Source organism: Aulostomus chinensis, chromosome 6 (assembly GCF_037954235.1).
Source record: "Aulostomus chinensis isolate RoL2024-O1b breed Wild chromosome 6, RoL_Achi_v1.0, whole genome shotgun sequence".
In the NCBI taxonomy this organism is placed as follows: domain Eukaryota; kingdom Metazoa; phylum Chordata; class Actinopteri; order Syngnathiformes; family Aulostomidae; genus Aulostomus; species Aulostomus chinensis.
Window position 1 is genome coordinate 30014707 of NC_141325.1, and position 11365 is coordinate 30026071.

Genomic DNA, 11365 nt, shown 5'->3' on the forward strand with positions numbered 1-11365 from the left:
GCACCATGTGACCTGTAGTTGATGTGAGAAAATCTGCTGTTTGGTCTCTGTTCTAGAAAATTCTGGGACCATTTCAGTAAAGGCACATTAGTTGCCTCCCAGTAGGAAGTTTACACGTGTAAATCAGGACTGCTGAAATATTTGGCTGCTGTGTAGGCGCTCGTTCCCGTGAGCACGTCAGAGGTTCCCCCCGGCAGCAGTGGAAAAAAGTCACTTCTTTTTATTGGTAAAAAAAAAGCGAGAATATATGAAGATGTTTCAGTTGCAGCATCACTCTGACTTTAAATGGTTAAAAAAGAAGTACAGAAAGTAGTATTACTCTGAAGCTTCGGTCAGCTACTGTAAGTGAACACTGACCCCAACTGGAAGCTCGAGGTACTGCCACTGGTCAATGTCGTGATATAAAGTAGAAACGGTGACTAAGTTTATCTGATGGACCGAACAAGAGACAAAAGCATGAAACCTATACAAAAAAACCCTCAGACAGACCACGTTTTAATCATAAATTACATTTATTTGTGCATCTCTTGGAAGCTTCAACACTTTCTTGGGTTGATGCTGAATTGTGGACCAGGATCGGTTTAGTAAATAACTGAGATTTAAGTTTTGGACTTCAGTACCATCCTGATGGGTTAAAGAGGAAGGATGTTTGAAACGTGCTGGTCTCGCTGCGGTTCCCAGCAGGCTCGGGACTGTGGCCTTCAAATGGAGTCAAAAAGATTAAACAAGGAAAAATTAAAAGTCAAGCGTGAATGTGAAAAAAGAACCGATAAATACCTCTGTTTCCCGTTTGATGAATCAAGGGTGCAGCAGACGAAGGAGTTTTCAACCGACTTACTAATTCTGTTTCTCCTGGACTGGGCAACAGCAGTGGATGGCGCTGATTGACAGCCCCATCGGCCAATGATAAAAAAGCCGGTATTGAGGGGCGGGGCTTCAGTGGGTCGCTACTGTGGTTTTCTTCAAGATGGCGGGACTGCAACTGAGGCCGTGTGGTAGCGCGTCGAGAATTAAATAAATACAGAAATAAAGTTCGGCGCCTTACAGGGGAGACGTCACGTGATATTTACCGGTGAGTGTTCGCACCACCCGCCTGCTAAATACCTGCAAGCTAACGAGGTTTAATGACGCGGACAACAGTACAGTCTGATGGGCGCTTGCTAGCATCTTAGCACCGATGCTAAGGGTACCAGGGCCCTCCGCGTTCTGTAGCCCAACAGATGCGATTATTCCCCGGTCCTTTCATACGTTATGATGCGAGTACAAACCCGGGAAGTTGCTACCCGGAAGTTCGCATTTCCTATTTAGACACAGGGCCAGCAGAGAGGCTGGGTGTGCTAACGTCCGATCTCACTCTTCTTTTTTTTTTCTCTTCTAGCATCCAGAAGAACCCATAGGAGGATGATCAGTGCCTAGAACCCACATTAAGCTGAATGCATTGTGATTTCCAATAATTGAGACAGTGATTCTGAAAGCTGTCTGCATTAATGAAAAGAACAATGTAGTCAGCTTAGCATATTCACCTCTGGTTCGTGCTCTATACAGGAATGTGCTTCTGCATGCATTCTGGTTTAGATAAGGAAGTCTGTTGACAGGTTAGATTCGAAGCTAAATTATCAGTTTGAGTTGAGTCAGTGCTTGACACAGAGGAAATGGAGATAGATGATGTTCAACCCCCCCTCCCCTTGGAGCCACCTGATGATTTTGGCCAAGATGAGGGCAGAGCACCTCCACCACCTCCCCTGCAAACGTCCAGTGACGCAGAGGTAATGGACGTTAGCTCTGGTGGTGATGGATTCGTATACACCCCAGGGGACGGGGAAGCCAAGCCTCAGGAGCCCGTCATCAAGGGCTCAGTAGCTTTGTGTAGCCACCTAGCAAATGAGGCCAGTTCCAACCCACCGTGCCCCAGAACCGCCCGCCACGCTCCCCCCGTCACCAAGTTCCTACCAGACCTCAAGTTGCTCAGAGATGTCAAGATCCGTGTCAGCTTCACTGAAAGCAGCAGTAGCAAAGAGAGGAAGGTTTTGTACACAGGTGAAGGTGAGGAAGGAGGCAGCGAGGAGGTCGTAGACGGCCTGAATGGTGAGTTACATTCCTCGGCCAGTGAGGAGGAGGTAGCGCAGGGCAGCTCCAGAGCAGGACACGCAGAGCCCGAGGTCGACCTAGAAAACAAAGTCGAGTTTGCCGTCCTGGATGAGTTGGGTGACGTGTACGAGAATTTCCTGGATCATGACGTAGAGCACGGCAGCTTTAAATCTGAGGTCATAGTTCAGCAGGAGCAAGCAGATGACGAGGCCATGGGCTACTCCTATGAGGTAGGTCTGCCCCGCGCCCCCAGCACGGCATGTCAGTGTCTGCATGAACTGTTATGTTGTCTTTGGTGTGTGTGTTCAGATTGACTTCACAACAAAAGCTGGATGTTTATGTGGGAGTAAAAGAGCACACAGGTAATCAGCTGTGTGTCTGTGAGCCTGAACACAGGTGGAAACACGGATGCACGCCTGGACAGACTCATAAACTGCATCGCTCCTTTTCCATTCCACAGCATGAACTCACAGAGGGCTGCACAATTGGAGCTCCCTCTAACTGTGATTATTTAGAGGGATTCTCTGATTGGATATTTTAGAGGGAGTGTCAATTATGACATCACTGCTCTGATTGGAACAGATCTCTAAATGTTGACGTGTCGGCAGGACGTCTCTGCGGCACCACAGTATTTAACCCCAAGCGGAGTTTTGACACACCAACAGTCGCCAAGTCCTGTGATTTGAAAATTGTGCTGCTCTTGACACGACATCTTTGTTGTGCAATGAGAAACTGTCCTGAGAAACCTGCCGGCATTGATGAGCTCCTCTCTGATTCTGGTGATTAATTTCATCCCTAAACAGCAGGAGTGTAAAATGCTGGACATCCAGTAGGTGAGCCTCAGTGTTTGTCCACACCTCCATATCCACAATGTAAAGGAGTTTTTCAAATTCAGACTTTTATAGAGGAAACTTCAGCCGTATTTATGAGCGCCGCATCTTTGCTGCTGTGGGAAGTCGCTGCATCCGTCGTGTCTTCACGCCCGTCTTGTCACCCAGGACGTTACGTTCATGGCTGACATCACTTGATCCCATTTTGCTGCTCGTCTGTGCTGGAAATGTGAAGTCATGGTGCTTAGCCACAGAGTTTGTGGCTTATTATAATTCCCCAATTTTAATTTTTAAACCTCTTCATGAAACAGAAGTTCAGATTAAGTGATCAAATCCATTTGCTGCCCAGCTCGTGACGAATGTCAATGCTGATTTTACTCTGGCTCTCAGTCAGATATTTTATAAAAACACGAGACCTTGGCGTTGATCAGGTGTGAATGCATTTGGGATGTACGTGTTCCTTCAAGTATCATGGTTACTTTTTTTTAATTCTTTGCTCTGTATTATGGTAATTAAGATGTCAGGTGCTGGAAAAGGTTAGTGCCATTTAAGTTTCTCCCAAGAAATGCTCTTCAAAAGTTACAAGCGGTGATAAACCCGGGTTGATGAAGGTTAATTGATGTTCCTAAGCTCAGACGCACCCGTCTGTGCTCCGCCGCCGTGGAGCGGACGATCACTGCTGAGATGGAACGTTGTCAGAACTTGATTGTGATGCTTTTCCTCTCTGCTGAGACATCCGGCGCTGCCTTAACTCCTCCCTCTCTGCCCACCTTAACATGGACTCTTCCAGGAGGAGTTTGACAATGATGTTGACGCTCTGCTGGAGGAGGGCATGCCCGTGCCCAAAAAGATGCGTCTGGCAGAGGACAAATATGGTGGGGACAGCGATCATCCATCAGATGGGGAAGGAGGTGTTCAGCCCATGATGACCAAAATTAAGACTGTCCTGAAGAGTGAGTGGTGCTGCTGTGCAGCTGAGTGTTGTTGAGAAATTCATAGTTTAATGACACGATGTCTTGTATTGACTCGGTGGACGATAGTGCCGGTCCTCCAGGGAGGGACTGTAGTGGGGAAACGTCTTTGCTCACCAAATGCAGCTTAAATGAGGGCAGCCGTTCACGTGCGTGTTGTTTTCCAGGTCGGGGGCGTCCACCCACTGAGCCTCTCCCTGACGGATGGATCATGACATTCCACAACTCGGGCATTCCAGTCTACCTGCACAGAGAGACCAGAGTAGTGACCTGGTCCAGGCCCTACTTCCTGGGAACCGGCAGCATACGGGTAAAGAGTCCCACGCCAGAATCACACTGACGGCCCGCAGTAAGGTCCTGGTGCCGCTGTGTTCAGCTGAACAACAGTTTATATTTCAGGCAACCCTGCTCAGGTCTTGGCGCCAAACTAAAGCTTCATCTATGTTAAAATGTGATCTTTATGCTCAGACGTATTAAATTTGATCCAAGAGTTGTCTGACTGAAGTGAAGACAGTAGAGCCTCACCACCCCCCAGGTGGATGGGGATTTTCACGCTCAACACATGAATATTCAGACACCCTGCTGTTTTTATCCAAGGTAAAATTCTTTTTTTAATCTCTTTAAAAAAAAAATAATAATAATTTAAAATATTTTAAGCATTTATTTTGTTTTTAATTTCATTTTAAAATATAGAAAGTTTTAAAAAATGTTCTGGAAATCATCTCGCACCCCCTCATCTGTGTCTCTTACCCTCCACTGGATATGATGGACTGTGCAGGACTGGACTACGGGTCAGAACCTGTTCCTGTTTTATTGCTATTTCAAGATGATGTGATGTTTGTCTGGTAAACTCAAAGGAGCTTTTGTGTGAGTCCCCCTGCTCGTGTGACCCAAGGGTGTCTGGAGACAGAAGGGGAGGAATGAATGAGACTGAAACCTAACTTTCTTGTTTTAGAGAGTAAATCGGTGGCACTCAATGCGTCTCTGCTGGGGTTTTAATCCTCCGGTGTGTTTCAGAAGTATGGCTTCATTTCTTTTTCTTTCTTAATGTGATCTGCTCTACTCCTCATGTTGCAGAGAGTAAATTAGACAAAGTTAGCACAGGCAGATGGACCTACGCAGTCATGGCGCCATCGCTGCGGTTCACGGTTCCAACCCTGGTTTGTGGTCTTCTTTGACACAGAAACACGACCCTCCTACCAGCAGCATCCCCTGCTTACACTACAAGAAAATGAAGGAACAGGAGGAGAAGGAGCTGAATGGGGAGGTGGCTCCCAACGCAGGCAGGTCTCCCATCAAGTCCAGTGAGGAGGCCGCAGGCGAAGAGCAGGAAGGTACATCGGACGCCCCGGTCGAGGAAAGGTACGGCGTCCCCGCCTCCAGTCTGGCTGACGGGGAGGGAACCACCAACCACAGTCAGCAGGGTAAAGATGCCCCACCCTGTGACACCGCCCAAGGAGCTCTGGGACAAGTCAAGGCCAAGGTGGAGGTGTGCAAGGACGAGTCCATCGGTAAGTGGTTGAGCCGCGGCAGGAACTGTTTTCCAAACCAGTGGAGGCCTGAATCTCTAAAACCTCCCCACAGAGCTGGAGGACTTCCGCCTCTACCTAGAAAAATGCTTCGACTTTGAACAAGTGACTGTGAAGAAGTTCCGCACCTGGGCCGAGCGAAGGCAGTTCAACAGAGACATGAAGAGGAAGCAGGCGGAGTCTGAGAGGCCGATCCTGCCTGCCAACCAGAAGCTCATCACACTGTCGGTCCAGGATGCCCCCACAAAGAAAGGTAACTGGAGAACCTTGTAGGGTTCCTCTAGACTCTAACAGGCTGGCTGGTAGACTCCAGAGTGTAGACTGCAAATTCTAGCAGCCGTCCTCTTGTCATAACCGTTGCAGCTGTGAAGCCACCTGACGACAGTATGATCAGGTGATTTATTGACTACTCAGTTGCGGGGCTCTCGGTGCTAACGAGCTCTTAATATGCCACTGTTTCTACTCCAAACGTGTGCATGAAAGAAACGCTCTGATTGCTCCAAATAGGCTGTGTCCAAGTCTCCTAAACCCAATCTTCCACGCACGTCCCTCCACCTTCAGAAGACGCTGTTAACATTCAGAATAATGCTGGAACGTTCGTGTGCATGCAAATGAGCCACTGTCTGTTCATTGCTCATCAGTCTGATAACAAATGAGCACTTTAATGATGTTGGCTGTGCTTATTAGTCTGTTCTACTCCATTCACAGCGCTGCAGGCGTGACGTGGTGATGTGACAATCCTCATGTTCTGATGTTGCCTTTGCATATAAAAAGCAACCCATTCTTAAGTAAAACTTTCATTTTATTGGTATTTTTACAGAAAATAAAACGGAGACCAAAATAAAGAATTTAGCAATGCCTTCATATGTGCTACCACTTACTGTTTGTTGACACAACAATTTTCCATGTCCATCAGAATTTGTCATCAACCCCAACGGGAAGTCTGAAGTTTGCATCTTACATGAATATATGCAACGCGTCCTGAAGGTTCGGCCTGTTTACAACTTCTTTGAATGTGGTGAGTACTGTTGGTTTTTACAGAACGGAAATGTTTCAGCTCAGGCAAAGAGAACGCAGCTGCTGCCGTTGCTCGGAGTTCCTCTAAAGACATCGGAGCTTCTTGTTCCCCACAGAGAACCCAAGTGAACCCTTCGGAGCATCGGTCATAATCGATGGAGTAACCTACGGCACAGGAACTGCAAGCAGTAAAAAGCTTGCCAAGAATAAAGCTGGTAACTTCTTCCGTCCACACTGTGCGTGCCGTGGTGGTTCTCGGCGCCGCCTCTCATCACGTATGTGCTGTGTTCTGCAGCTCGAGCCACACTGGAAATCCTTATCCCTGACTTTGTGAAGCAGACCTCTGAGGAGAAGCCCGTCGAGGCTGATGAACTTGAGGTACGTTCCCACGGTGATGCAGAACGTTCCCTGTCGTGTGTGTTTCTGCAGAGATGGCGGCGTAACATTGGATGTTCTCTGTCCCGCAGTATTTTAATCATATCAGTATAGAAGACTCCAGGGTTTATGAGCTGACCAACAAAGCAGGACTACTTTCGCCATATCAGATTCTTCATGAGTGCCTTAAAAGGTGAGACGGAACCACAGACTCACTGTCCTCTGTCCTCGTTATTCACAACTTTGAAGACAGAACGCAGAAACGGATGTGAAATGTTGACGTTTTTATCCGTTTGCTGGAACCTCCTGCGAGTTCTGGTTCAACTGTTTCGGTCTGATTCTGGTGGTCAGAGGTCACTGGGACACATCGGGCAGTAAAAGCTCAAAGCTGCACTCTTGTTGGGTCGCCACCATTTATGTCATTGAGCACAAATAAATCTGTCAAAGGTTTTTAGGTTTGAGGGAGGAAGGGAAAGAACTGATGAAGGGTAAACACAATGGAGACGGTCTGGTCGTTAGCAGAACGGTTCTAAGAGCTCATCGTTGGAACGTGAGTTGTTCTCCAGGCTCCATCTGTCCCTCCGTAAGATTTGTATCCATCTTGTGGTGTTTCCTCCTCTTGTGATCGACTGGCGCTCTTTCCATCTCGCTGCCCGCTCTTCCTCTACGGTGGTAGACGGTAGCGCTGCCCACTACTGGTCACAACAGTCATGGAGGGAAACGCTCGTAATTCACGTCTTTTTGCGCCGAATTTCTGAGAATTCCGTTAGAACACACATACATTTGAATGGGACCCTGCCTGCTGAGACAATGTTACTTCCTGTCTGTCATGATGTGGTTGATAAAGTTCAGAGCAGCAGGTGAGCGGGCAGCTGCCATCTTGACCCCCTGACCCCTGTGAAATGTTCTTGGCTTGCAGAAATCACGGGATGGGAGACACCAGCATAAAGTTTGAGGTGATTCCAGGGAAAAACCAGAAGAGTGAATATGTGATGACGTGTGGGAAGCACACCGTGCGCGGCTGGTGTAAGTAGACGCCAGTCCTCACTCACCAGAGCCCTGAGAGCCTGATTTAGATGCTGTGAACAGTAGTGAGGTCGTAGCACCTCATGAATCTGAAGTACGTTAGAACAAACGTTGGTGAACGAGGCTGTTGTGAGCCGTTACGGTTGGGTGAGTACAGACGCCGTCCGGGCTTCTTGCAGAGTTTTCAGTACACGTGGTTTAAGTGATAACTATTGGTGTTCGTGTCTCACATCCTTGTACTGAAGGGGAGGAACACACACACACACACACACACACACACACCCCCCGTGGTACCAAATGATGCTCGCGGACCACAAGGCCAAAGAGCCAGAGTTCATGTCTGACTGTTCTCTACATGGAATGTCTTTGTCTCCAGGCAAGAACAAGAGGGTTGGCAAACAGCTGGCGTCTCAGAAGATCCTGCAGATGCTTCATCCTCACGTCAAGAACTGGGGCTCGCTGCTCCGGATGTACGGCCGAGAGAGCAATAAGATGGTGAAGAAGGTACGCGTGAGTCAGCTGTGTAGAGAGGAAAGGCTGTTTCCTGGGGGGGGTGGCCTGGGGCTCCCCGTGTTCTGGGGGTTGAACCAGTACCATTCCAAATAAAGTTAAACACAGATGGCGGTAGGAGGAGTTTATCAGGTTCCTCCTTAGCAGAGTGAAACTGCTTCAGCATAACAAGGCACCAGGAACATGGATGCTGCTGCTGAACAGGACAGGGAAAAAGAGAGAGAGAGAGAGAGGAAAGGTGGGCCAGAACGTAGACTCGCTGCGTTCTAGAGGCTGGACCTTTCACCCTAGACTCTGCTGGGTTCTACTGTCCAAATGCAACTGCCTGGAGAAACGGGTTCTAAACAAGTTCACCGCAGCAAAATGGCTGAAATGTTGTAGCAGAAAATTTAAGGGTCAAATGTTCCAATGTATTTAAAGGAACCGCCACGTTCAGAGGTGTGCAGACAATTGAGCTTTCAGAAATCTCTCGCGTGATTTGTCCAAATGTGTTTGATATTGGTTTGTGTTCTGTTTTCATGACAACTCCATGTCGTTATCGTTTGTCAGAAATGATTTTTTTTATCATGAATTAAGGGGATTGTAGTTCTCAGGTTTGGTTCCTTCAGTAGTTGTCCGTCCAATCAGAGGACTCCTGCTCACGCGTGAACTGATGTCTTTGTAGGAGAGTTCTGACAAGAGCGTGATCGAGCTGCAGCAGTACGCCAAAAAGAACAAGCCAAACCTTCACATCCTGAACAAACTGCAAGAAGAGATGAAGAAACTGGCCAAGCAGAGGGTGAGTCCAGATCCCTGCCTCCGGCTTTCACTCGTTAATGAGCTGGTCGTTACAGAAGTCCCGACAGTCTATAGACTAGAAGGACCCGTTTAAGAGTCACTCACTCCAGCGTCTGAACGTTCAGTTGGAAAGGTTGAATGTCATTGGTGGGTCTGTCCTGTGATTCCCGTTTTCCACAAATGTGATGAGTTCTTCCAAGTTTCAGCCAGTCAGGGCAGCAGTGAGAAATGCTGCGTTTCAGTCAGGCGGCTCTCAGCTGTTCAACCCGCTGGCGTGAACGACTTCTCAAGACCTCTTTTCTTGTATGAATGTGAGATTTTATCACCTTTGTCCTTCGATTTAAAAACAGCACTTGGACCAAGGAGGAAGCAGCTGAGGTCAAAATATTTTTGTGGTAAATTCATTTAACACAACATTCAGAGGAGGTTTGGCTGACGTCTGCGCTCTGGCGTGTCCTCTAGTTAGGAAAGTCTCCAGAGATCTGACAGCAGGACAAGTGCGCCTCAGGTTTTAACCCAAATGAAGCCCAGAACTTGATATGCGGTCTTGTCGTCCCCCAGGAGGACACCAGGAAGAAGCCCAAGATGACCATCATGGAGTCGGCCCAGCCGGGGAGTGAGCCGCTCTGCACTGTCGACGTTTGAGTCCATCAGAAACTCTGACGAAGCACTAAAATCACTGTTGGACAACTTTGACTTAATTATGCATCACTGACATCTAACCGCTCTCTAGTCACATGACAACACAGCCGCTCGTTTCCTTCGCCCACGTTCTCTTGGTTCCGCTGGTAGATGTCAGGGTAGAACTAAATGCACTAACGTACCGTAGAGCAAATCCCATCATCTACCTCTCTAGATGCATCCTCGCTGTGGTACAAGGAGAAACGTTAGCATGAACTCATCTGACGCATGCTAACCCGGCTGCTGACACGCACCGTGGGTTTGTTTTGAAGTGTCGTGTTCGCAGTCTTGCAGTACCAGCACATGTATTTTTGTTCGTGCTAAAAGTATTTGAAAGGGACTACTAATACTCGTGTATTTATACCGTTCGTCAAATCGGGAATCAGTGACTCGCATTTTAACAGGTGGAGTTGTGGGTGTTTTGGGGATAACAAGTGTTTTTCCTCTGAGCGGAAAGCCGCCGTCTCAGTTTGCACGATGACAAGCGTGCCACCAGTGATGGCCTCAGCCTTTGCTCTGCATCCTGTCCTGAAATCACTGCTGCGGGTGACGTTTCCTCTTCAGGGGGACATGTTGCCTTTGCTTTTTTGCTTTGGGAATTCAAAAACTGGCGTGCGTGAGCCCTGGCTAGCGCTGCAGCACCGAGAGCAGCACAGGGATGCGCGGTACTGTCGCCATCACCGATGCGTGTACTTCTCACTCTTCATGCCAACTAACATTTCACTAGTTTTGCTTTGGTCCCCTGAAACATTCATGTTGCTACGTGTTGCCTTAGTTGACCCATTTCATGAAGGGCCTCAGAGTGTACAGTAATTGGACCTAAACACCCTTCAACAGGAAGTGGGGAGCCCTCTTTTCAAAATAAAGCATTTATTCTTTAGCCAACTTTTTTAATGACAGCCTAAGACATGAGAAACTTTCGAGAAAACCATCTACAGCATGTGCAGAGTTTTAGGACTCGTCTTAATGGATTGTGTATTGTTTGTACAGTTCTTGTGACAGTTGCGTATTTTTCTGACAAGTAGAATATTGAAAAGGCAGCCTTGCTAAAAATCTGTTGGCACACAAGAACAAAACACGACCGAGTCATTTAGTCCAATGCAAGCTGCTGAAACTGTGTAAACCAAAGCTTAAACAGTCTTATGCATTTTCTAGAATTCTCCATGTTGCTGCGACGTGTGTGTGTGGTAGAACCTTCCGTGACACACTCGTAACGTGCTGAAACTGCTGTGCATTCAAGTATTAGGCCTGTGCTTTTCTACACGTCACCGGGGCGACACGAGCCTGTCGTGATTTTGTAGATGGATTTTAAGAATGTGCTTTCTTCTGTGTGCACGTCGTCGTCTTGCCAAGTGTGTGTCGGTGTGAGAAGAGAAAACTTAAGAAAAATACTGCTTTTACATGTTTTGCTGTTGAGTTGTACCAATGACTTGTTGGGGATGTTGCTGCCTAGAAGATGAAGTATGTATTTGCAACCTGAGCTCATGACTTTGGTGATATTTGTTATGCAAAATAAAATGTCTTGACAACAAAAACTGACTGTCGGATGAAACGTCGAGGC

At 47.6% G+C, this 11365-nt stretch overlaps 1 protein-coding gene across 1 annotated transcript; it reads left to right on the top strand.

Annotated features, from left to right (window-relative positions):
* The first annotated feature begins 909 nt into the window (after nucleotides 1-909).
* Nucleotides 910-11346, top strand: dgcr8 (DGCR8 microprocessor complex subunit). Its single transcript, XM_086207491.1, has 14 exons — nucleotides 910-1072; nucleotides 1379-2318; nucleotides 3709-3871; nucleotides 4057-4199; nucleotides 5073-5400; nucleotides 5474-5671; nucleotides 6335-6436; nucleotides 6552-6650; nucleotides 6731-6813; nucleotides 6903-7003; nucleotides 7730-7836; nucleotides 8213-8340; nucleotides 9011-9124; nucleotides 9685-11346. The coding sequence occupies exons 2-14, from the start codon at nucleotides 1653-1655 to the stop codon at nucleotides 9766-9768; spliced, it is 2316 nt and encodes a 771-aa protein (XP_086063617.1). The 5' UTR covers nucleotides 910-1072; nucleotides 1379-1652; the 3' UTR covers nucleotides 9769-11346.
* Nucleotides 11347-11365: the final 19 nt, after the last annotated feature.

What these genes read in the sequence shown, in the direction of transcription:
- dgcr8 (XM_086207491.1), top strand. Translation starts at nt 1,653, where the DNA reads ATGGAGATAGATGATGTTCAACCCCCCCTCCCCTTGGAGCCACCTGAT. An exon ending in CCATGGGCTACTCCTATGAG is followed by an intron (nt 2,319 to 3,708) that starts GTAGGTCTGCCC and finishes GGACTCTTCCAG; the next exon opens with GAGGAGTTTGACAATGATGT. An exon ending in AGAAACTGGCCAAGCAGAGG is followed by an intron (nt 9,125 to 9,684) that starts GTGAGTCCAGAT and finishes GTCGTCCCCCAG; the next exon opens with GAGGACACCAGGAAGAAGCC.